Raw genomic sequence first — 23,665 nt, forward strand, 5'->3', positions numbered from 1 at the left:
TATTTAGTCAGCCACCGATTGTGCAAGTTCCCCCACTTAAAATGATGACAGAGGTCAGTAATTTGCACCAGAGGTACACTTCAACTGTGAGAGACAGAATGTGAAAAAAAAAAATCCATGAATTCACATGGTAGGATTTGTAAAGAATTTATTCGTAAATCAGGGTGGAAAATAAGTATTTGGTCACCTCAAACAAGGAAAATCTCTGGCTCTCACAGACCTGTAACGTCTTCTGTAAGAAGCTTTTCTGTCCCCCACTCGTTACCTGTATGAATGGCACCTGTTTGAACTCATCATCTGTATAAAAGACACCTGTCCACAGCCTCAAACAGTCAGACTCCAAACTCCGCCATGGCCAAGACCAAAGAGCTTTCGAAGGACACCAGGAAAAATATTGTAGACCTGCACCAGACTGGGAAGAGTGAATCTACAATAGGCAAGCAGCTTGGTGTGAAAAAATCAACTGTGGGAGCAATCATCAGAAAATGGAAGACATACAAGACCACTGATAATCTCCCTCGATCTGGGGCTCCACGCAAGATCTCATCCCGTGGGGTCAAAATGATCATGAGAACGGTGAGCAAAGATCCCAGAACCACACGGGGGGACCTGGTGAATGACCTGCAGAGAGCTGGGACCAAAGTAACAAAGGTCACCATCAGTAACACACTACAACGGCAGGGAATCAAATCCCGCAGTGCCAGACGTGTTCCGCTGCTGAAGCCAGTGCATGTCCAGGCCCGTCTGAAGTTTGCCAGAGAGCACATGGATGATACAGCAGAGGATTGGGAGAATGTCATGTGGTCAGATGAAACCAAAGTTGTTTGTTACGTTGTGATGTGTCATATCGTGTCGTGTTGTGTTATATGTAGTGCCGACGTAGGACAGTTTTCCAATTTCATTGTACTACTGTACTATGTATGACTGTGCAATGACAATAAAGAGTTATCTTATCTTATCTTATCTTCAGTCAGTACAGAATCATGCTGCGAGGCTTTTAACCAGCACATTAGACTGGACATTACTCCAGTTTAATCTCTTCACACTGGTAACCAGTTCATTTTAGGCGTTATTTAAAGTTTTAGTCCTTACTTTTAGTCCCAGTTTATGTTTCTGACTTTCTACAATCCTACAGCTCTTCTCACATCTGAGATCTTCCAGTCAAAGGCTTTTACTGGTCCCACTAACTCATTTATTCAGACTCTAGTATTCAGAGTGGCCTTTAACTAGTTTTAGGCTGTATGATGTTCAGTGTTTGCTGTTTAATGTTTTTATCTTCTGTGTTTTTATTGCCTGTTTCTATTGTAAAGCACTTTGTGGTTTTTGACCTGTGAAAGCTGCTGTTTAAATAAAGTTTACTTACAGGATGATTCTGGACGTGACTTTGATAAAAGCTGACACCCAGATATGTTTAAGACACTCTGACATTTACTGCTGCCATCAAACATTAACTATAATATACTGTATTTAGTGCTGATGATCATGTAAATAAATATGTTTAAGTTTTTAAGGGTCCATCACACATGATACTGTTTATGTTATAAATAAAGCCTGATCACATGTTTACTCACAGAGCTTTGTTGGAGGCTTTGATCACTGGCAGCAGCCTCAGCAGAGCCTCCTCTGAAGCAGAGTATTTCTTCAGGTCAAACACATCCAGATCTTCTTCTGATGACAGTAAGATGAAGACCAGAGCTGACCACTGAGCAGGAGACAGATAATCTGTGGAGAGACGTCCTGATCTCAGGGACTGTTGGATCTCCTCCACTAGAGAACGATCATTCAGTTCATTCAGACAGTGGATCAGATTGATGCTTTTCTCTGCAGACAGATTCTTACTGAGCTTCTTCTTGATGTACTGGACTGTTTCCTGATTGGTCTGTGAGCTACTTCCTGTCTGTGTCAGCAGACCCCGTAGGAGAGTCTGGTTGGTCTGCAGTGAAAGACCCAGGAGGAAGCGGAGGAACAAGTCCAGGTGTCCATTTGGACTCTGTAAGGCCTTGTCCACAGCACTCTGGTGGAGAGATTGAAGTTTTGGTTTGTTAAATAATTTAGATTTCTTGGAGGTTGTTTGTTGTTCTTCCAGCAGATTGAGTCCAGAGTTGATGAAGGTCAGATGGACATGAAGAGCAGCCAGAAACTCCTGAACACTCAGATGGATGAAGCAGAACACCTTGTCCTGGTACAGTCCTCTCTCCTCTTTAAAGATCTGTGTGAACACTCCTGAGTACACTGAGGCTGCTCTGATATCGATGCCACACTCTGTCAGGTCTGATTCATAGAAGATCAGGTTTCCTTTCTGCAGCTGATCAAAAGCCAGTTTTCCTAGATACTTAATCATCTTCCTGTTCTTGGGACTCCAGTGTGGATCTGTCTCAGCTCCTCCATCATACTTGACCTTCTTCACTTTGGCCTGAACCACCAGGAAGTGGATGTACATCTCAGTCAGGGTCTTGGGCAGCTGTCCTCCCTGTCTGGTTTCCAGCACATCCTCCAGAACTGTAGCAGTGATCCAGCAGAAGACTGGGATGTGGCACATGATGTGGAGGCTTCGTGAAGTCTTGATGTGGGAGATGATGCTGCTGGACTGCTTCTTATCTCCAATTCTCTTCCTGAAGTACTCCTCCTTCTGTGGGTCAGTGAACCCTCTGACCTCTGTCACCATGCCAACACAATCAGGAGGGATCTGATTGGCTGCTGCAGGTCGTGTGGTTATCCAGAGGTGAGCAGAGGGAAGCAGTTCCCCCCTGATGAGGTTTATCAGCAGCACATCCACTGAGGTGGACTTTCTAGGGTCAGTTAGGATTGTAGTTTTGTGGAAGTCCAGAGGAAGTCGACACTCATCCAGACCATCAAAGATGAACACAACCTGGAAGTCTTCAAAGCTGCAGATTCCTGCTTCCTTGGTTTCAGTAAAGAAGTGATGAACAAGTCCCACCAAGCTGAACTTTTCCTCTTTCAGCACATTCAGCTCTCTGAAAGTGAATGGAAATATGAACTGGATGTCCTGGTTGGCTTTGTCTTCAGCCCAGTCCAGGCTGTATTTCTGTGTTAAGACTGTTTTCCCAATGCCAGCCACTCCCTTTGTCAGCACTGTTCTGATTGGTTCGTCTCTTCCAGGTGAGGCTTTAAAGATGTCTTCTTGTCTGATGGTTGTTTCTGGTCTGTCTGGTTTCCTGGATGCTGTTTCAATCTGTCTGACCTCATGTTCATCATTGACCTCTGCAGTCCCTCCCTCTGTGATGTAGAGCTCTGTGTAGATCTGATTCAGTAGGGTTGGGTTTCCTGCTTTAGCGATGCCCTCAAACACACACTGGAACTTCTTCTTCAGGGTGGATTTAAGGTTACGATGACAAACAGCAGCTGGAAATTCTGAATAATAATAATAAAAATACAACTTCAACAATCATATTTTACAAATCGCTGACGACATTTTCTGACCCACTGAGAAATGACTGAACACACTGGTGTCATGAGTGTCTCATTTATCTAACAGCTTAAAACCTTAAGTAAGAAATCCTCTTACGTCTCTGCAGACGGTCAGCCAGCTCCTCCTGCTTCATTCTCCTCAGGAAGTCCACTGTGATCTTCACAAATGCCTCTCTGCTGCTCCTCTGCTCATCATCCTCCCTCTGAAACTCCAAGCACTGGGGCTTATTTGGATTCAGAGCCTTCTGGATCTTCTTCAGCTCGTTCTTCACAAACGTGATGATGTTGTCCTCCAGCAGCTGGAACAGAATATTTATGAATGACCCACCACTCTGAACTTCAGTCCACACAACATCCACTTCTTTACAATCAAGAAGCATATCATCCACGATCTCCTCACCAATTATAAGTTTGACTTTATCTGATTAACTGAGAATTTCTCCACAACTCCACGGTCCCAAAACGCTGATTCTGTTCATATGAATGCAGCGATTTCAGTGGGAGAAACATTTCACTGGTGTTCAGAGCTGAACTACCAACAGGTTGATGATCGAAGCCAGAAACTTGGCGATGTTATAGGTGACAGAGTTGATCGTACAGACAGCTGGTCTTAAAGGTTCACTCTGTTTACACATACAGATCAGTATTTAAGGTTTGACTCTCATCATCCACTGGAGCTGGGCGTCATCAGGACGCTACAACACAGAGCGAACGCCATCCCCACAGACACAGCAGCCAGGGAGGCAGAAGAACATCACATCAAGAAGGTCCTGAGGAAATGTGAACCAGCTGACCAAACACATCCTGCTGCAGGATGTTAACATAGCAGCACACTGATGATCCACTCACTGTGAACAACACATTTGGACCTGATTTGCTGCTCTGGTTTACACGTGTGTGTAACTCTTAGAGCTGATTGGCTGCTTTTTATGGGGGCTGGGTCTTTGGAAAGTGAGCAAACCACAGTTTTAGTAACACACCCTGAACTGCACACTTTAACAAACAACATGAGATTTTAACTGTAATGTAAAAATCCTGTGATTCACTGTTATTAAGCACAAACACATCTATGGCCCCGTTTCCATTAGTAGCTGCTCAGATCGACTCGCCACAGGTCGCCACGACTGGACTGGATCCACTGGTTTCCATTACACCACCTAATGTGGTCGTCTGAATACAGCAGAGTGTCGACTCACATCATTAGTAAGTGCTAATGCTGCTAATTTCCATCATATTTGTCATTTATTTCTCAGAGTTATTGAAGAAACAGTTATTCAGCTTCATTCCCACTGATCTCGACTACAAACTGTTTCACTTTGGTTTCTGTTTAAAGCCTCGATGTTTAAAACGTTTCCCTGTGATCACATTTGCACCGTCTGATTTCAAAGTTTGTTTCTTTTGGTCATTTAGTCCACAGAGTCCTTGGTGTTCTGAAAGGGACCTATAAACAAATGTATTAATATTAATAATAAAGTAGTTGTTGTACATGTACAGACCATAAACATGGAGTCCAGCTGTGTTTGATGCTGCTGGGCAGACTGACCACTGGGACCCTCTGAGCTCTGCTGCTCCACTCTGTGGATGAACCATGGACACACACATGAAGCCACTTTCATTATTAAAATGTGAATTTAGCCTCTAAAAGCTGTGTTCAGTCAGTGTTGCTGCTTCCCTGTGTCTGACCTCACGTATGTGCTTCTGAAAGAACTGTTAAAAATCCCGTAAACACTTTTTAACCTGTGAAAAAACCTTTTCAGAACAGTTTAAGCTGTTATATGTTGAACTCTTGGCTGACATCATATTAAATGTGGCGATCGTGGCTCAAGAGTTGGGAGTTCGCCTTGTAATCGGAAGGTTGCCGGTTCGAGCCCCGGCTTGGACAGTCTCGGTCGTTGTGTCCTTGGGCAAGACACTTCACCCGTTGCCTACTGGTGGTGGTCAGAGGGCCCGGTGGCGCCAGTGTCCGGCAGCCTCGCCTCTGTCAGTGCGCCCCAGGGTGGCTGTGGCTACATTGTAGCTGCCATCACCAGTGTGTGTGTGTGTGAATGGGTGAATGACAGGTTGTGTAAAGCGCTTTGGGGTCCTTAGGGACTAGAAAAGCGCTATACAAATACAGGCCATTTACCATTTACCATAAATGCTGTGGACTCAGAATATGATGTCACTCAAGTTTACATGTGTGTGAAGGCAGACGAGTCAGTACTTTGGTGATACAGTGTAAAGCTGCACTGATTTCCATGAACAGCACTGTGGTTCAGTGTTGTCCTGATGGAGTAACAGCAGCCAGTATGATCCAGGCTTTAGCTGCTGGGTCTCTGTGTGACCTCTCAGACTGTTTAACAGATCAGACACAAAGAGAATCAGAGCAGCTCTGTTCTTTAAAGACAAACATGAACCCACTCAGGTCACACTTTCCCCACAGATATGAGCATCACTGTCCTCAAACAGCAAATGACCAAGTCGAACATTTGGATCTTTTCTCTTTCATTGTTTTCTTTTTAATGAATCTTTGTAACAATCTGAGGATGTTTCAGGTCATATTTATCCAGGAAACACAAACATGTAAAGGAGTCATCACAGCTCTCTGACCTCGTTGCTCCAGGTTCACCACTGAAGTGTGGAGGTAGACCTTTGGACCGGTCACTCCTCACAGACGGACAGCTGGACCCTGCAGACTGTGACCTCTGACCTCTGCAGACACAAACATGATTGAAGCAGCTGTGATGACACAGACTGCAGATAATGCAGCTGTTTCCTGTCAGTAACATCCTCTTAGATTAGAGTTCAGCTTTTTACAGGAAAACTGGACAAAACTGATATTTGTTACAAACTCATTTTCATTTCCTCTCAGCTCACAAACACAGTCAGACAATCAACCAGAGTCAACACTGATTATAATGTCAGTGCAGAATTATTTCTGTTACTCAGTGAGTTCAGCTCTCTGACCTCGTTGCTCCAGGTTCACCACTGAAGTCTGGAACGTCGCCTTTGGACCAGTCACTCCTCACAGACGGACAGCTGGACCCTGCAGACTCTGCTCTGTCCTCCTCTTCCTCCATCATCATCTTCAGTCAGTCTGAGAGGTAAACCACAAACACTCAGTGAGTTCACATTAACAGGAGTAACCGAGTTACAGTCGCTGACCTCTGACCTGTCATGTGACCTAGAAACCAGGTCAATATGTCTGTAGGTTCAGTCATCCAGGTCATGTGATCTAAGGAGCTTGGAAAGAAAAGAGACGTCTTTAAGTTTCTGGAAGACGTTTCATCCGAGAAGCTTCCTCAGTTTTAAAACCAAACGGTGGAGAGTCCCAGATATTTAAACCTGAGACGGAAAGAAAGCATGTCGCTGACCCACCACTGATCATGATCAATGGTGGGTCAACAATATAAACACTTATTTCAAGGATGAAACTGTGAGTCTGATCACTTGAGCACAAACATCTGGAGCACAAACATCTGGAGCACAGACATCTGGAGCACAGACATCTGGAGCACAGACATCTGGAGCACAGACATCTGGAGCAGCATGTCGATGCTGTTGGTTGAGATGCTGAAGACTGAAGTCCAGGCAGCTCCAGCAATGATCCACTGATGTGGTTTTATTCCACGTATGAATGTTGTTATTGACAGAGATGAAGTTACTCAAAAAAGTCATTATTACACATATTACACAGAACACTTTAATTAAAAGTAATGGAGTATGTTACGTCATTACTCCTCATAACAGTACTTTCATGTTACTGTGTAAAATGAGCTGAAACACTGTCTTATAATCACCATAATCTAAAGCTGAGGTACAGCCCCACACACCAACACAGATCCTGATGAGGTCACGTGATGTTTCTCTGAGTGTTTATGAACACAAATCAAAGATGAAACAGCACAAAGACACTTCAAAGTGATTCTACTGTGGAAACATGAACAGGTAGAAACCTGCAGCCTGACTGCTCATCACTTTGTTACCTGTTCAGGTTCAGCAGCAGCAGCTCACTTTATCACGGTGCTGGTCTGGGGTCAGTGTTTACTCAGCCTTAACATCACTCTGGGTTCTTGGCTAGCTTAGCGTTAGCTTAGCGTTAGCATGCTGTCAGGTGTCTCGTGTGGTGTGTAAATATTAATCACAGTGACAGTAAAGGAGGTAAAGGGCTGTGACGTCATCACGTACGCTGCGTCCTCTGAGTGAACTCACAAAGTACAAACTACAAGTACACAAACACGAACGTAGCTCAGAGTGGCGGACACACTCGGCCTCGTTGGTCCAGCTGTGAGTCCGTTACCGTGAACTATGGAGCGGCAGATTTGTGCTGAACTAAGCTGCACACAGCTGATGTTAGCCAGGAAACATTACACACTGACTTTAATACAAACACACACAGTTTGTTGTGTGAAGAACTCAAACATGAGCTGAACAAACAGTAAAGTTCCTAAAGACAAACTGTTAAAGGAGGAAACAAAGCAAACTTACAGTTTCTTCACACACCAACAACAAGCGCCACTCCACGAAGTTCAGGAAGTGAAAGTAAACTTTCAGCCTAATGCGGCGTTTGAAGACAATCAGGGGCTTTGAAACACTATGCTGCGTTCAGGTGCACCTCAGAAACTCCTAAACCTCTGGCAGGCTGTGATTTATTTCTGCTGGTTTTCCAGTTTGAAGCACAAACATCTGTCATCACTTTGTTGTTCTTCTTCCTGCTGCGTTTGAATGTTTCACCACTGAACTGATGTTTGTTCAAAGCTCATTTCAACCTGTTGAAGTCATGAATGAAAGTGCAGACTGAGAGTGGATCACATGATGTTTAAGGTGTGTCATGTGACACGTTCAGTATTGTCACACATGTCTAGATTGTCCCTGATATCAGAACTGCTCAAACACTGATGATTATATTTGAAGAATTATTCCTGATGGCAGCAAAGTTTGAATGGAGCTCTCTGTCTGTGCTGATTTGTCGCCCTCTGGAGGTCAAAGCACAAACTGCATGATTTCAGTGTAACCACTGACCGATGGATGCTTCGTAAATGCAATCGCAACACACCTGTTACCTGTAATATACACCTGTAAATGTATTCTGTTGGTTTACTCTTATTTCAAACGACGTTTCTTACCTTTGATCAATGAATGAGGAGCGTTGGGATGTGTTGCGAGCGTTGAGTTACTTATTTTCTCTCCCGAAACGTAAAAGAGGAGATTTTTTAAAAGTGCCGCCGCATCTCAAACTCGCAACAGCGCCGGAAGACCGTAGTGGCCAAAAGTATATTACACCCGTAGTGGTTTAGTACGGTGGCCCCTAGAGACAAAGCACGTACAAACTCCAAAAAACTTGCAAACTCCAAAACACTTGCAAACTCCAAAACACGTACAAACTCCAAAACACTTGCAAACTAAAAAACACTTGCAAATTCCAAAACACATGCAAACTAAAAAACACTTGCAAACTCCAAAACACTTGCAAACTCCAAAACACTTGCAAACTAAAAAACACTTGCAAATTCCAAAACACATGCAAACTAAAAAACACGTACAAACTCCAAAACACTTGCAAACTAAAAAACACTTGCAAATTCCAAAACACATGCAAACTAAAAAGCACGTACAAACTCCAAAACACTTGCAAACTAAAAAGCACTTGCAAACTCCAAAACACTTGCAAACTCCAAAACACTTGCAAATTCCAAAACACGTACAAACTCCAAAACACTTGCAAACTAAAAAACACTTGCAAACTAAAAAACACTTGCAAATTCCAAAACACGTACAAACTCCAAAACACTTGCAAACTAAAAAACACTTGCAAATTCCAAAACACGTACAAACTCCAAAACATTTGCAAACTAAAAAACACTTGCAAATTCCAAAACACTTACAAACTAAAAAACACTTGCAAATTCCAAAACACTTACAAACTAAAAAACACTTGCAAATTCCAAAACACGTACAAACTCCAAAACACTTGCAAAATCCAAAACACAACGGAAGTGCTCCAGGACGCTAGGGGCAGTGTTGAGCTTTTGTTACCTAGTAACTACACAAGCCAGGAAGTACCAATGACCGGATTTGGGGTTTGCAGCCTTAAAGGCCGCATTTTAAGGCCGATTACCTCACAGCCACAAGAGAAGGCTTTCCGAATTCAAAGGCTGCCCGAAATGCGGCCCTGAAATGAGTCCTTAATTTCCCTGAATTTTAAGGATGGGTCGGTGTAGCCTTCATGGCCCAACATATCCCAGACTTCATAGTGCGGTGGTGGTGTGGATAATTTTGCCGAAAAAAAAAACAGTGGAAGCGGAGCGGAGGAAGAGTAAACTTTCAGAAGTAAGTACTGAATATTATGTCACTTATTAATGCGCAAATATTTTTTTAATGAAGAACATGAAACCATTATTGTTGGCCACATGTCGGGAAAGTTGACATTAGCGATGTTTGTACTTTCAGAATTAACTTGGTTTTAAAGCCTTTACTTTAAAAAAAAATATATAGTCGACCTTAATCTTACAGAGATTGTGATGATTTTGTAGATAATTAAAGTCAGTCATATATCCACAAACACAACAAGCTGAAAGTCAGTGATGCTGCTCGGTTTGCAGTCCTGAACATCACGGCACAAGCAGGATCCACTGCACTGTTAATGTTAGCTGTGTTATATTGCTGCCTCTGTTCGGTGGTGTCGAGCCAAACGGACTTTAACGTGTGTTTGAACGAGCTGACGGTTCACTCGTTAAGCTGAAAGAAAGATGCTTTAATCACAGCAGTCACACATGTGTCCACTGCACCATCTGGAACTCTTCTTGTTTCGTAATAACACAAACACTAAATCCTGCTTCTCTGGTGCTGTTGTGTAGCAGTGTGTACACCTGAGACTGTCACCTGTCTGTCTGTCCTGCACTCTCTCTCTGTTTCTTTCTCTCTGATTGTGGAATAAAAGTATGAACATGTGTTTATAAGTTACACTTGTGTTTGAATCCTGCAGCTTATCACACATTTGATTTCCATGTGTGATGACTGCAAGTGTCCAGAGTGAGGACAGACTGAGGGACCCACTGCTGCACATCATCTGTGAGGCTTTGCAGCCCTGATGATCCACCAGGACAAACTCAGCAGTGTGTGAGGAAGAGGAGGAGGAAGAGCCAGCAGCAGCTGACAGATGGAGAGAATAGACAGACTGTTCCCTGTTTGTGAAGGACTGCTAGGAAAGTTTAACTGTCTGTGCTGAATCAGTCTTATTAGGTAATGTTCAAATAATGTTGTCATTCCAGTGTTTCCAGTGTGGGAGAAAGTACTCAGAGTACTCAGGGCCTTCAAGTTACACACTATGAAAGGCAGCAACAAGTTTAATGTTCAGAAACCTAAAGTCTGTATCAGCAGCAGAATGGAGCTAAAATAAATGTTGGTTCCAGTTCTATGAAGCTTTGAGTATTTTGGATCAGTAGCTGCTGTGTTTGTTGCATCATATTGCTGTAACTGTTTATATGCTTTATATATTCTGAGCTAAGTTGATCTATAGTGTTACATCATATTCTATAAGGATGTTATGTGTTTGTAGACTTTCTGCCCAGTTTGACCCATTTAGCAGACGTCAGCCTGTTTAAGGCTCTGATGTCTATTCTGTGTGACTTACAGCAGTTATGACATGGTCTGATTTTCACACCCAATAAAGGAATATTTCATATATCAGTCGACTCTTCATTCTATCAGACACAGTTATCACAGCTTGTACATTTTCTTTTTACACATGTATGTAAGCATTGAGCCAAATTTAGTAATGCCAACATACTGAAGGAACAACATTTGTCTCTTATATATGATACACCTATATATGCACTGTCAAAGATACTTGTCTTTGAGTGAAGATTTAAGGTGATAAGACATATAAATAACTGCAACTTGAATCTGTACTGAGGCTCAGTATTTGACACAGAGTTCATGTTCACTGCTGTAATAGCTAATAATGATTAATATAATAACTATAATATTGGCCATATTATATTTACATTACCAAAGTGAGATGACTTTAGTCTCATGAACAACATTAGCTAATTGTTATTTACTAACTAATCTTAAATGACTGTTCAGTACAGAAATGAAGCCCAAAAATCATGTTTTACTGTCCTGTGGTCTCAGCCTCAGATACTTATCAAATCACACAAAGCTCTTGTAGAAACAAACAAACAAATGAACAAAATATGTTCTCCTTCATTTCTGTCAAACCAAGTTGTATGACACGTTTCCAGCGGTTAGTATCATGGTTGCTAGGCAACCTGGGAAGCGCGACGGAGACTAGACCGTCCCATACAGACAAACTTGCCGTTTATTTTGCAAATAGAGCTCAACACTGCCCCTAGCGTCCTGGAGCACTTCCGTTGTGTTTTTGAATTTGCATGTGTTTTTGAGTTTGCATGTGTTTTTGAGTTTGTACGTGCTTTGTCTCTAGGGGCCACCGTAGTTTAGCACTACCATAGAGAAATGGTTTAGGCCGTTTAGCTAAACAATCCCAGGCTCCCGCGCGGGAATCTACCAGCAATTCTTATGTGCCATGACTACTAAGCAGTTACCACAAATTTTGCAGATATGCCAATAATCATTCAACCATGAAAGGTTTTTATTTACAGACAGAACAGTTTGTTATACCTGGAGTAAAAAACACTTTTATCACAAATGTTGTCAATGTTCTTTCAAATTGTGTCTCGTTATTGTTCTCCTGCATCCTGCTGTCTAAACCCAGCAGCAAGATTATAACCTGGAATGTCTTTGTTTGTGTTTGGAATCAATTTTGTTTAATATAATTGTTTATTTTTTCACTGCATGTCAAGATGCAGAAGAAAGTTGCGCCATATCCAGGGAAAATCTCTGTGGCGTTCCACAAGGGGCCACTTGGATACCTTCTCCAGGACTCGTCAAAAGAAGCTCGAAGGATTAAAAATGACCCCAAGCTTCAGGACAAGTCTGCACCTGTGAGGGAGGACGATGCTCTGACTGTCATCTATCAGAGAGGAGGGGATGCCTCTGACATGAAGGAAGTGCAGGGAGAGTACATCCTGCAGTTTGGAAAATATAAAGGGAAATCTTTCCGGTGGCTTCTGGAGAATGATGTCGGGGACACCATGTACCTGATCAAAGATCTCCAGAAGCAAGAGGCTGCAGGGACCTCTGTGGAAGAAGGGCATGGCAAGGAGAGCTTGCATTCATTTGTACAGTAAGCCCTCAGCTTTGCAGAGATAAAAACTCTTCTGAGCTACGAGACCAGCAGAGTAAGTGTTGCTGCAGAAGCCTCTGAGGATGATCAGCTGGTTGGCTTTGGCTCACGAGCCAAGAGCACCTGGAAGGAGATTTGGGACGGCAGAGGTGACGGCTATGCAGACCTTATCATGAGGAAGAGCTGCAGTCAAGGAACACGGCTGCATGAGCTGCAGCAGTGCCTGCGGAAGAAGTAGCAGTCTGCGCCTGCTACTACAAACGCCCCAACTAAACAACCTCTTGGTAAGTTGTTTTAATAATATTTTAATAACATTGTTGACATGAAATATAAATTCAGTACATATTTGTCCAATTGTTGCCTCCATCACAGGGATGGATGAGGATGAAAACCTGGAGGACACAATGCCGAGCATCTCACCTGTAAAAGTACACATGCAGAGCTGTAAGTACTGCGTTATTACTACATGTCAGACGTGATAATGGCTAAGTCTGTTTCTGTCTCATATGCCTCTGTCTCTGCATAACTAGTCACTGTGGCAGCAGCAGCAGGGTCCACACCCAGAGGATCTTCAGGAGCAAACAGGTTTTCAAATGAAAGGTTTCAGAACTGGAGTACAATTGTTTTCTCTGCAAAGCTGAGCCTGAACTTGAACTTTTATATATTGTCTTGTTCTTGTTTTTGTGTGTTCTGGCCACGTTCCAGTGATGTTCCTCTAATAGCATGGTTGTATGCTGGCTGTATGGTGGAAGAAAACAGTAAATAAGGGAGAAACAGTTGATTTTGTATATAAGACAGTTTTGTTCTAGTTGTGAATGTTTCTTTTGTTTCTATAAATATAAACTGATTGTAAATATAAAAGTGTAAATAAATAGTTTTCTGCAAAAATATCAACACAGTTTTCTTCTTAGAGTTCACCTATATGTTTCTATATCTGTGTGTGCTCCCCATCAGGTAATCAGTTTAAATAAGTTGTGAGCGCTGCCCTGAAAGCTTACATATTATTTCTAAATCACTTCATGTAATGATAACAAGTCATCCTAGAGCAGTCTCACAGCTTTTATCTTCATAATCTTTCTGTTTTCATTTATATTATTAGAAACATGACTGCTGTCTTTTATCTGTGTGACTGTACAGCCTGTGTCAGACATGACCCCCACACAATGTCTGACGTTATCTTTAATACATGCAGCACAGCTGGAGCTGCAGACAGTTTCTCACTTCTGGTGATAATATATTTGATGTAGGTATTGTTGCTTGCTAGCTTGAAGCTTATCTACAAAAGTAATTCAATAAGGAGAGATCACGTGGAAAAACTCAACATGATTTATTGAGATACAGAAATAAATGTAACTGTTTGGCATTTATGAGCCATCATAGCAGAAAGAATCCCAGCAGTGACAGGATGTTGCACAACCACCACCCCAGAGTCAACATGCTGATAGTAATGAAGATGAAGATGGAGGCTGGGACAGGGCTCTGAGTGACCACGGTGAGGAGGAGAAAGGAGAGGAGGCGGGCTGCATGGCTGCAGATCTGAAATGCAGAAGAGCAACCGATTTAAAGCATGCAGAGTGGAGGCTGGCAAGAGCATGACTGGAATAAAGCAACGATGTCAGTACTGAGTTTGTGCTGGAAAATGAATAGACATAAACTAACAGCCACCAGGAAGCAGACAGATGATTTATCACAGACATGCCTTATTGAAATTATGTATAAGCTTCATGTTCTATGTCATCAGAATGTATCTGTATTATAGTTTTAGCTTTAGTCTTTGTATTAAAAGTTGGATGTCTCCATAATTGTAGACTATATGTCTGCTATGTATCATCTCAAGACTGTGATGATACAGTTTAGTCTGAGTTATGCACTTTGTGACAGTATAGGTGCAGAAAAATTGCTCCACAGGCCATAACACTATATAATATAAATAAAATGATAATGAACTAAAAATTAAAAAATAAATGTTATCCACAATAAGTAGATTGAAAATGGTGTTTAACTTTTGATAATGTAACACAACCTTTGTCCCAACCAGGACTCGAACCCGCGCTCAGACAGTTCAGTGTAAAAAACAATCTTTTTTTTTCCAATGCCTGAAAAGCTGCGATTTGATTGGCTGTTTCTCCGTTACACCTATACGTGATGGGCCCCCGCGGAGACAGGAAGTGTTTTTATGACTGAAACACTGAGGCTGTGTCCCAATTCAGGGTCTGCACGCTTGAAGTACACATTTTAAGTGCGATTACGTCACCGCCACGCGACGACGGCTGTCCCAATTTGAAGTGTACTTCAAATGCATACTCATATATACTCATATATATACACATATATATATAAATATATATATGTGTGTGTATATATATATATATATATGTGTGTCCCCTGCTCTGCATCATTAGAACATTAACAGACCAACAAATATAAGTGTCCCAACCAGACAATGATTTGGAGACTATAGAGGACGTATTTAACTTAACTACAGTAAGGATACAGCCAGGATTTTAGTTTAAGAGGCCCTGTTATACATATATGGTACAGTACTGTTTCATATACGTAGGTCAGTGTATGTGCAGGTAATCCATGTAGCTCAGTTCCTTATACTTTTGACTCAGTACAGTGTCAACAGAGGGGATTCCCTTATAGAGTCGCCTCAGTTATTTCTGATGTTTTGGTCATTAAATTCCCCAAATGATACCAAGCACATGGAATCCACAGTCTCAGCATCCCACAGCATCCCACAGCGTCCCACAGCATCCCACAGCATCCCACAGCGTCCCACAGCTTCCCACAGCGTCCCACAGCGTCCCACAGCATCCCACAGCGTCCCACAGCATCCCACAGCGTCCCACAGCATCCCACAGTATCCCACAGCGTCCCACAGCGTCCCACAGCATCCCACAGCGTCCCACAGTATCCCACAGCGTCCCACAGCGTCCCACAGCATCCCACAGCGTCCCACAGCGTCCCACAGTATCCCACAGCATCCCACAGCGTCCCACAGCATCCCACAGCGTCCCACAGTATCCCACAGCATCCCACAGCGTCCCACAGCGTCCCACAGCATCCCACAGCGTCCCACAGTGTCCCACAGCGTCCCACAGTATCCCACAGCGTCCCACAGCGTCCCACAGCATCCCACAGCGTCCCACAGTATCCCACAGCGTCCCACAGCTTCCCACAGCGTCCCACAGCGTCCCACAGCATCCCACAGCATCCCACAGCGTCCCACAGCATCCCACAGCGTCCCACAGCATCCCACAGCGTCCCACGGCGTCCCACAGCGTCCCACAGCAGTGTCAGGTGACTTTCAGTGAAGGTTATGACACAATGACAGTGTGATGATAACAAAGAGAAGCATGAGTCATTATCTCGTCATTACTTGGACTTTATTGTTGATTTTAGCACTTCACACTAGCATTAGCTGGTTTCCCTCCTTTGGAGTAAACTACCAATCAGACAGCACATCTGAGCTGCTGTCACACAGTCAGATACAGGAAAGCATGACAGCAACAACACGCTCAAAGCTGAACATCATTTGCATGTTAAGAATTTTACTGCAAGAAAGAAATAGTGCAAAGCTGAACATAGTGAGTTTGCTTTATGTATGATAAAGTCCTGTTGACAAATCCAGTGCATGAATGTGAATGACCTGTGAAATAAAGTGTGCGTGCCGTGTTCAGTCTGACGTGAAACATCAGAATCTCTGTCTTCATTTTACTGATTTCCTCTTTCATTGCCAGCATGTGTGCTCAGAGGCTTTCACAGTGCATTATAAGCACGTCGTGGCTTTGTGTCCCTCGCTCTGCATCATTAGAACATTAACAGACCAACAAATATAAGTTTGTCATACTTTATCGATGAAATCTGGGAGAATATAAATAACATCTGTAGCAGAAGCAGTGTGTCACTCTTGGTCTTGCAAGACAATTTTGCGTCCAGTTGTTAATTCTTGAACAATCTGCACCAATCTCTTACAAAAGATGTGGTTTGCTATGGTTCTCTGACCCAACCTGGTTACTAAAGTACTGAAAACGAGGAGACAACATTACAACAACGTGCCAAATAAGCTAGGTCCATCATGTGATCTGCCAAAGTTTAAGGCGTGGATTTTGGTACGACTTCTAAAGGTCTGTGTTTCCGCAACCAAGACGTTGCTTCAGGCCGTCTACATCCTGTGGTTCTGAACTTCGGATGGACAAATGGCAGCAGCCGTTTATCAGAAGCACCCAGACTGCTCTTGGCGATGGTCTGACTCAGTCCTCGGGCCACGACCTCCCCTGTAAGCGTTGTTTGGTGTTTGCACCTACACGTGTCCTTTGCTTCCAGCAAAATGATTGTGACAGCGGGGCATTCAGCATCCAGCAGATGTTATATCTGCAATATGCAGCCGCAGTTTTTCACAGTTACCTGCCTGCTATACCCAAGAGACGTGATGATTTATGGTGTCGGCCCTGTTATCACAGAATGGGCCACGTGACCAGTTAAAGTGGTGACAAACTGTTGGCTCTGTCGAAACGAAAAGTAGTTATTGGGGCTAAAAAAGCATTTACAGCCTATTAACCCGAGAACGCTATCGCTGGGTGATTTACACCCGAGCAAATACATTTACATGATTTCTCTCTCCTGCAGCTGTTTGCGTGTCGAGGAGCCTGTGCCTTCACCAGGGAAGTCTCAAATGTCCCAGGAATGGGTGGACCAAAGACCAGCTTTCCAGAGTCATTCTTTTGTTTTAGGAGGGTTTTTCTTTCATTTTGTTAGACATGGCACAGTTGAAAGTAAAAGAAGACCACTCTAATTTGTCATGTGTTGTCATATTTTGATATATTTGATTACTTTTTATTGGTTATATTATATCGGGTAAAAATCACCCGGCATTAGCGATTGTGTTACTATTTATAGCGATAGTGTTCTAGGGTTAAACGTGCAAGAGAGCTGATGCAGTCTCCAGCGAGTCCATCATCAGCTGGGCTGATTCATGACCAGAACGTCCCAAGTGTGAAGTCAGTGAATCAGTGCTGGCCTGGTGCTGAACAACGTGAGGCTGAAGGGACTGTGGAGACATCAGCACATCACATTTTACATTGGTTTTATTATAATGTGCTTCTAGTAAGGACAAAAGCACAGACACCAACCTCCTGATCTGCGGAGCAGTGGTGGTAGAGGAACTTCGTCTCAGCGTCTTAGTAGAAGAAGGGGTGAGGTGGACTTTGGAGGGCTTCGGGGGAGGGAGGATGGAGCGGTGTGAAGTCTTGGACAGGTTTAACCTGACACAGAAAACAAGAACACCTCATATTTGTGTGTGTGTGTGATCCAAGAGCAAATAAAACTTGATCCTTCACAGAAACAAGCACAACGAACAACTTCTCCAAAAATCCTTCTGATTTCTACGCTCACTGCAGGAATCAACATCTGCACTCACACTCTGTACAAGAGACGAGATACAAACACGCTTCGACGTGTGGGAGGTACCTGATTTAACCTCCGTGGAAGCCCAGCTCTTGGTTGTGTCAGGTTAGCAGTTTGGTGATGTTAGTTTACAGGAGAAGCCGGAGGCACGTCGTGAGTTTGGTTCGTGGTCGTCCTTTGGTTTCTTTTTGCCGCAGCTCTCATATCCCCGATTTGTAACTATTTACTTTTTATAAGATGTTTCTTGAACTATGGCAGCTTCTTATATATCTGCTATATTTGTGCCGTGGATTCAGGGACCCAAACAAAAACTGTAGTGAGCAGAGGTATTATCTACTGATTGTGTGTCTGGCTGCAGCCAAGGATGGAGAGCAGAGGCAGCGGGCAGGCCAATCGAAACGCAGCTCAGGCCGCGGCTGCAGCAAAAACTTGGGCGTAGGAGGAGCGATTCTGGCAAAGCGTCAGGAGGGGAAGTGGTGCTCCACCAACACGGTGTACAGTAAAGATGGAGGCCTGCTGGCTCCAGCTGAGGACACCGTCAGGCAGTAGAAGGAATACTCTGACAACCTCCAGAACCTTAATCTCACTCATAACTAAAGTCGCCAAAAGACAACAACTTCTCCTGTTGCATTTAGGTTTCAGTTTAACCGAAGAACAAAGAAGGACACATGAGCTCGAGCAGGTTACACACAACATTCACGCTGCACAGATGAGAACACAGCAGGATTTCATGCAGTCCGGTCTGCCTGTTAGACAGCGTGCAAACAAAGCGTGCGTTCTTTGTAGCATTCGACAACAGTCACTTACGTACTTTCTGACATCCACAAAAACATATTGGTGTCTATTATCTCTCCTTGTTAATAGAAACTTTGTTTCCAGCGTTTGAGCTAATTCTCTACGTGTCTCTTGCACTGACCACAATAACCATCTATCATTAATTACATTACAGATGTTGGTACCTTGAGCAGGATGACGCTGATCTCGGTGGGCGTTTTCCCTTCAGTGCTCTCAGTTCGTCTCCCTGTGTCAGACTGACTTCTTTGCAGTTATTCTGCACAGACACAATTAGCAGCATGAAAACACAACATTGTGATCGGAACTCAGTAGCCTGTTTGAATTCTGCAGTAACCATTAAGAAAAGGTGCTATGAAGTCACACCGCTGACCTCATCCAAGCTATATGACTTGCAGAGCACGGTGTTGATTGACAGGTCATCCATGCTGGAAAGCAGCGAGGACACTGCCTCCTGTTTGCCTCCCTGCACAGAGTCAGAGCGGTGCAGCTGCTGCTGCTGCTGCAGCTGCTGCTGCCGACTCAGTCTCTGTTGGACCAGCTTCTGTTTAGACCGATGCACGTCACCCTGAACCCACAAACTGTGCTGCTTCCTGCACACAAACATCAAACACACGCCACAAACTGACTGTGATATCACGTTTAGCAGGTACAACATTCAACATCCTGGTTTAGCGTGTAAGTAGACACACAAAGCTAGTAGCCATTAGCAACAGAGCGCTACTGTGGCGTAAGGAGGAAGTGTGCGTCCAGAGCTGAGGAGAGAAACCAGCTGCACACTGTGACTGCAGTCTGCAGCAGTATCACAGTTTCAGGCTTTTTTTAAATTCGATTCGATTCATCATCCACCAGTTTCCCACTGCTGCAGTCACCACCAGCTGCACATGGGCACCCTGGGGAATGCCCCACCCTGACCTCCACCTTTTGCTTCTCTTCTAACATTTCCAGCATGCTCCAACCATGACCTCAGCATGGAGAAACATCCTGTGTGCTAACAGCAATAGATGCCACAGCCTAAGGACAGACGGGCCTTGTTTGTCCAGCACATCTCACAGATGCTCGATGAGACTGAGATCTGCCGACGTTGAAGGCCAAGGTGACCCCTCAAACCCTTCCTGATCTACTTGTGCTTTGTGTGAAGACTCCAGCGACACTCGAAGTATTAGAGAACAGCTGTACTCAGTGGCCAACGCCTTTTGGGTCATTGCAAAATGTCAAACAGCTTGTGTTTAAATAAAAAAGACTGGAAACAGAAAAAGATCCAAGTGGACCAATCACACCTTCACAAACGCAATGACCCTGATGAAGGCCACTAACACGTTATGGTTCCCTGATACTCTGTGACTGGAGTCTTCACCTCGTCAGATCTTTGTCTTCTCCGTGCACCTTGGAGGTGAAGCTGCCGTCTGCTTGTGTTTTGTGACATTATCCTAATGAAGTGTTGCAGACGTGTCTGTGTGCACAGCATTACTCCTGTACTTTCTTGAACGGACTACAGCTTAATGATTGTCTCCGACCGAGACCTTTGGAGTCACGGAAAGTGGGCCGTTTGGTTTGAGCGGTCACAGCTGAGGCACAAACTCACTCTTCTAAGAAGTTTTGCTGTGGACCGATGATAGATCCAGGTCTGCAGACTCTGATCCAAGCAATCGCCTCGGCTGCAGTAAACCGGAAGTGCTTCATCAGGTAGCAGCCAATCAGAGTGCCCGTGCGGCCTAATCCAGCTGTAAATGGATGGAGTGTTTAAAGAGACAAAGTTAAGATAAAAGAAATAAATGACATCAATTAAACATAAAGACTTGCAGTCCTACCTTTACAGTGCACCGCCACTGCCCCGTCTGTACTTTCACACACATGCAGAAAGCGTCTGACGATGAGGTCAGAGGGCGTGGTCCCATCAAGGAAGAAGAGGTCGTGGTGCTCAAATCCTGCATCCTCAAACCGCCTGCCATCATACAACGTCCTGTTCAGACGAACCACGGTCGTTATGTCATTTTGGCAAAAGTATGAGAAGTATGCCTCGGGTGTGTGGAGGGGATAACCTGGAGACAGAGTCAACAACAGCTGAGTTACGTCATACGTTTCAATCAGCGAGCGTCTGTTTTTAATGCGAACGTAAAATAAGATTCAATGACGTAGTGTCAGCTGATTTATGTTGTAAGGTAAAGACGTTAAATACAGAGAAAACCCAACGATCGGACGGCCCCAAGCACCTGCTGACAGCGGGAAAGAAAAACTCCCTTTTAACAAGAACCAGGCTGAGGGAGGGGGAGCAATCTGCCTCATGTGGTCGGGGTGGGGGGAGGACAACAGGACAAGAGATGGACGAGAGCCAGAGGGGAATAAGAACTACGTGCAAAGTGGTGTAAATACACAGAAAGTAAAAAGAGCTGAGGGATGGAGAAGCATGAGTGCATCATGGGAAACCCCGAGCCACTGCAGGGTTCAGGCTCGTCTAATCCAGCCGTAACAACATGACAGCACTAAGCAGGAAACAATGCACGCCGTCAGAAGACAGCAGGGTAAGGTTAGCTCTTCTCAGCTGCTTCAGGACGTGCAGGCACTGAGGGGCTTCTGTCAGCCCAGCAACGTGAGCACTGGTGTTGGTTTGGAGGCATGCTTTTAGCTTTTAGCTTAGAGATTCTGACTCACCACGAGAATGAGGGCTACTGAACGCCAGAACTTTGCCCGGAACGATCCAGTTCATATCTCCATTTTCAACTCGCTAAAAGCACAAAAAGAAAGGAAAGACTGTGATAGAGGTTAGCCACATATCAGTTAAAACATGGATCCAGAACACCTTAATTATACCACCACTGCAGTAATGAACACGTACGGGCTTTTACCTTTCATTGGAAATCAGTTTTGTTGACCTTTACTTCACTGACTGTCTATCACTTGGACGGGTGAGCTATGGATCAATCTAACTGAGAAACTGAGGAAGTACAGCGTGCACCAAGGCAGGCCTGGACATCGTACGAGCTCTTGGTTGGCCCTGACTGTGTTACTAACAGCACTGCAAATAAACTGGATGAATAACAAGCGTACGTTAGTTATTTCTTCCTGTATCCTGGTCCTGTTTGCATTGATATCGACCTGTAGCACAGTCTCTGCAGTCTGTTACCTCATAATGTTCATATTCTTCTGCACTGAACCTTTCAAAATCCAGGAAACCATGTTGTAATGCCTGCAGAGGAAAAGAGCAGGAACAGATTTTCACAACAAAAGCACAACTCCCCCCAAAGGGCTGAAATGTTTAGTGTTATAGTGATCTGCAGTGGTTTCACAGATTCAGTTCAGTTTTTCTTAGCACCAAATCACAACAACGGTCACCTCAGGCAGTTAATATTGTACGTAAAGACCCTACAGAGGAAACACAATCAGACCACGAGCAGGCACACTGGTGACAGTGGGGAGGAAACACTCGTTTTTAACAGAAACACATGTTCACCAGAACCAGGCTCAGGGAGGGGCGGCAATCTGACTGACTGCTGAAGGCTTTTCAGGGAGTTTTTAGGACTTCCTGATAATAATGAATTACAGTCGTCCAGCCTGGAAGTAATAAATGCATGAACTCGTTTTTCAGCGTCACTCTGAGACAGGATATTTCTAACTTTAGAGCTGTTGCACAAATGGAAGAAAGCAGTCTTACATATTTGTTTAATATGTGCGTTGAAGGACATGTCCTGGTCAAAAATGACTCCAAGGTTCCTCACAGCGTTACTGGAGGCCAAGGTAATGCCATCCAGAGTAAGAATCTGCTTAGATACCATATTTCTAAGCTTTTCAGGGCCGAGTACAATAACCTCAGTTTTATCTGAATTAAGAAGCAGAAAGTTAGCGGCCATCCAGGTCTTTATGTCTTTAAGACATTCCTGCAGTTTAACTCATTGGTGTGTGTTATCTGGCTTCATGGACAGATAGAGCTGGGTGTCATCTGCATAGCAGTGTAAATGTATGCTATGTCTTCTAATGATGCTGCCTAAGGGAAGCATGTATAATGTAAACAGAATTGGTCCTAGCACTGAACCCTGTGGAACTCCATAATTAACCTCAGTGTGTGAAGAGGACTCTCCATTTACATGCACAAACTGGAGTCTATTAGATAGATATGATACAAACCACTGCAGTGCAGTACCTGTAATACCTACAGCATGTTCTAATCGCTCTAATAGGATATTATGGTCAACAGTATCGAACGCTGCACTGAGGTCTAGCAGGACAAGCACAGAGATGAGTCCACTGTCAGAGGCCATAAGAAGATCATTTGTAACCTTCACTAAAGCTGTTTCTGTGCTGTGATGAGCTCTGAAACCTGACTGAAACTCTTCAAATAAACCTCTGCAGATGATCTGTTAGCTGTTTGACAACTACTCTTTCAAGGATGTTTGATATAAAGGAAGGTTGGAGATTGGCCTATAATTAGCTAAGACTGCTGGGTCTAGAGATGCTTTTTGAGTAAAGGTTTAACTACAGCCAGCTTGAAGGCCTGTGGTACATAGCCGATTGTTACATCCTGGGAGGCTGTGGGAGTGTGTGGGCGTGGTGTTGTCTTCTCCCTCTCCTCCTCCTTCGTTCTGGCCCCTCCCCTTGTCTCTCTCTGCCCCTGCCTTCTCCTTTAGGTCACACCTGCTGCTCATCTGCTCTCGTTACAACCAATTACCCTCAGGGGTGATATAAGCTGGAGAAGAGCAGTGTGGAGGAGGAGGGAGAGGTTTCTGGTGGATTTCCTCTGTGCGGGTCAGAGTGTGTTACTGGCTTAGGTGTGGAACAGCCTGCTGCGTGTGGCTCTTTGTGAGTAGTGCTTAACTGAGCAGTGATTGCCCATGAGTGACGGCAGCCTTCACT

The 23,665-nt window shown here is 44.0% G+C and overlaps 2 protein-coding genes and 1 pseudogene across 12 annotated transcripts in view; 1 reads left to right on the forward strand and 2 right to left on the reverse strand.

Moving 5' to 3' along the window:
* The window catches only part of LOC146648885 (stonustoxin subunit beta-like), a 25,237-nt gene extending 16,620 nt beyond the window's left edge, over positions 1-8,617 (reverse strand). For 2 of the 6 annotated variants that reach the window (XM_085388246.1, XM_085388241.1), the window contains exons 1-6: positions 7,897-8,042; positions 6,376-6,505; positions 6,019-6,120; positions 4,926-5,004; positions 3,527-3,728; positions 1,572-3,372 (exon numbers count right to left, since the gene is read on the reverse strand). In XM_085388246.1, coding sequence (XP_085244372.1) covers positions 1,572-3,372; positions 3,527-3,728; positions 4,926-5,004; positions 6,019-6,120; positions 6,376-6,494 — 2,303 coding nt within the window. In that variant the 5' untranslated portion in view covers positions 6,495-6,505; positions 7,897-8,042. Of the gene's footprint in view, positions 1-498; positions 632-1,571; positions 3,373-3,526; positions 3,729-4,925; positions 5,005-6,018; positions 6,121-6,375; positions 6,506-6,580; positions 6,652-7,896; positions 8,043-8,534 lie in introns of those variants that run through there. The other 4 variants (XM_085388243.1, XM_085388244.1, XM_085388245.1 and 1 more) reach the window with 4 other exon arrangements.
* Positions 8,618-12,233: 3,616 nt separating this feature from the next.
* LOC146648886 (uncharacterized) lies at positions 12,234-13,587 on the forward strand (annotated as a pseudogene).
* Positions 13,588-13,980: 393 nt separating this feature from the next.
* Positions 13,981-23,665, reverse strand: part of LOC146648887 (dual specificity protein phosphatase CDC14AB-like) — a 20,985-nt gene continuing 11,300 nt past the window's right edge. For 3 of the 6 annotated variants that reach the window (XM_085389086.1, XM_085389090.1, XM_085389087.1), the window contains 8 exons: positions 21,942-22,004; positions 21,470-21,542; positions 20,629-20,859; positions 20,403-20,541; positions 19,191-19,410; positions 18,985-19,076; positions 17,752-17,883; positions 13,981-14,152 (listed from right to left, as the gene is read on the reverse strand). In XM_085389086.1, coding sequence (XP_085245212.1) covers positions 14,047-14,152; positions 17,752-17,883; positions 18,985-19,076; positions 19,191-19,410; positions 20,403-20,541; positions 20,629-20,859; positions 21,470-21,542; positions 21,942-22,004 — 1,056 coding nt within the window. In that variant the 3' untranslated portion in view covers positions 13,981-14,046. Of the gene's footprint in view, positions 14,153-15,992; positions 17,670-17,751; positions 17,884-18,984; positions 19,077-19,190; positions 19,411-20,402; positions 20,542-20,628; positions 20,860-21,469; positions 21,543-21,941; positions 22,005-23,665 lie in introns of those variants that run through there. The other 3 variants (XM_085389088.1, XM_085389089.1, XM_085389091.1) reach the window with 2 other exon arrangements.

Source organism: Rhamphochromis longiceps, linkage group LG18 (genome assembly GCF_057381845.1).
Source record: "Rhamphochromis longiceps isolate RC_006_pf linkage group LG18, R_longiceps_female_GT1.1, whole genome shotgun sequence".
Taxonomy (NCBI): domain Eukaryota; kingdom Metazoa; phylum Chordata; class Actinopteri; order Cichliformes; family Cichlidae; genus Rhamphochromis; species Rhamphochromis longiceps.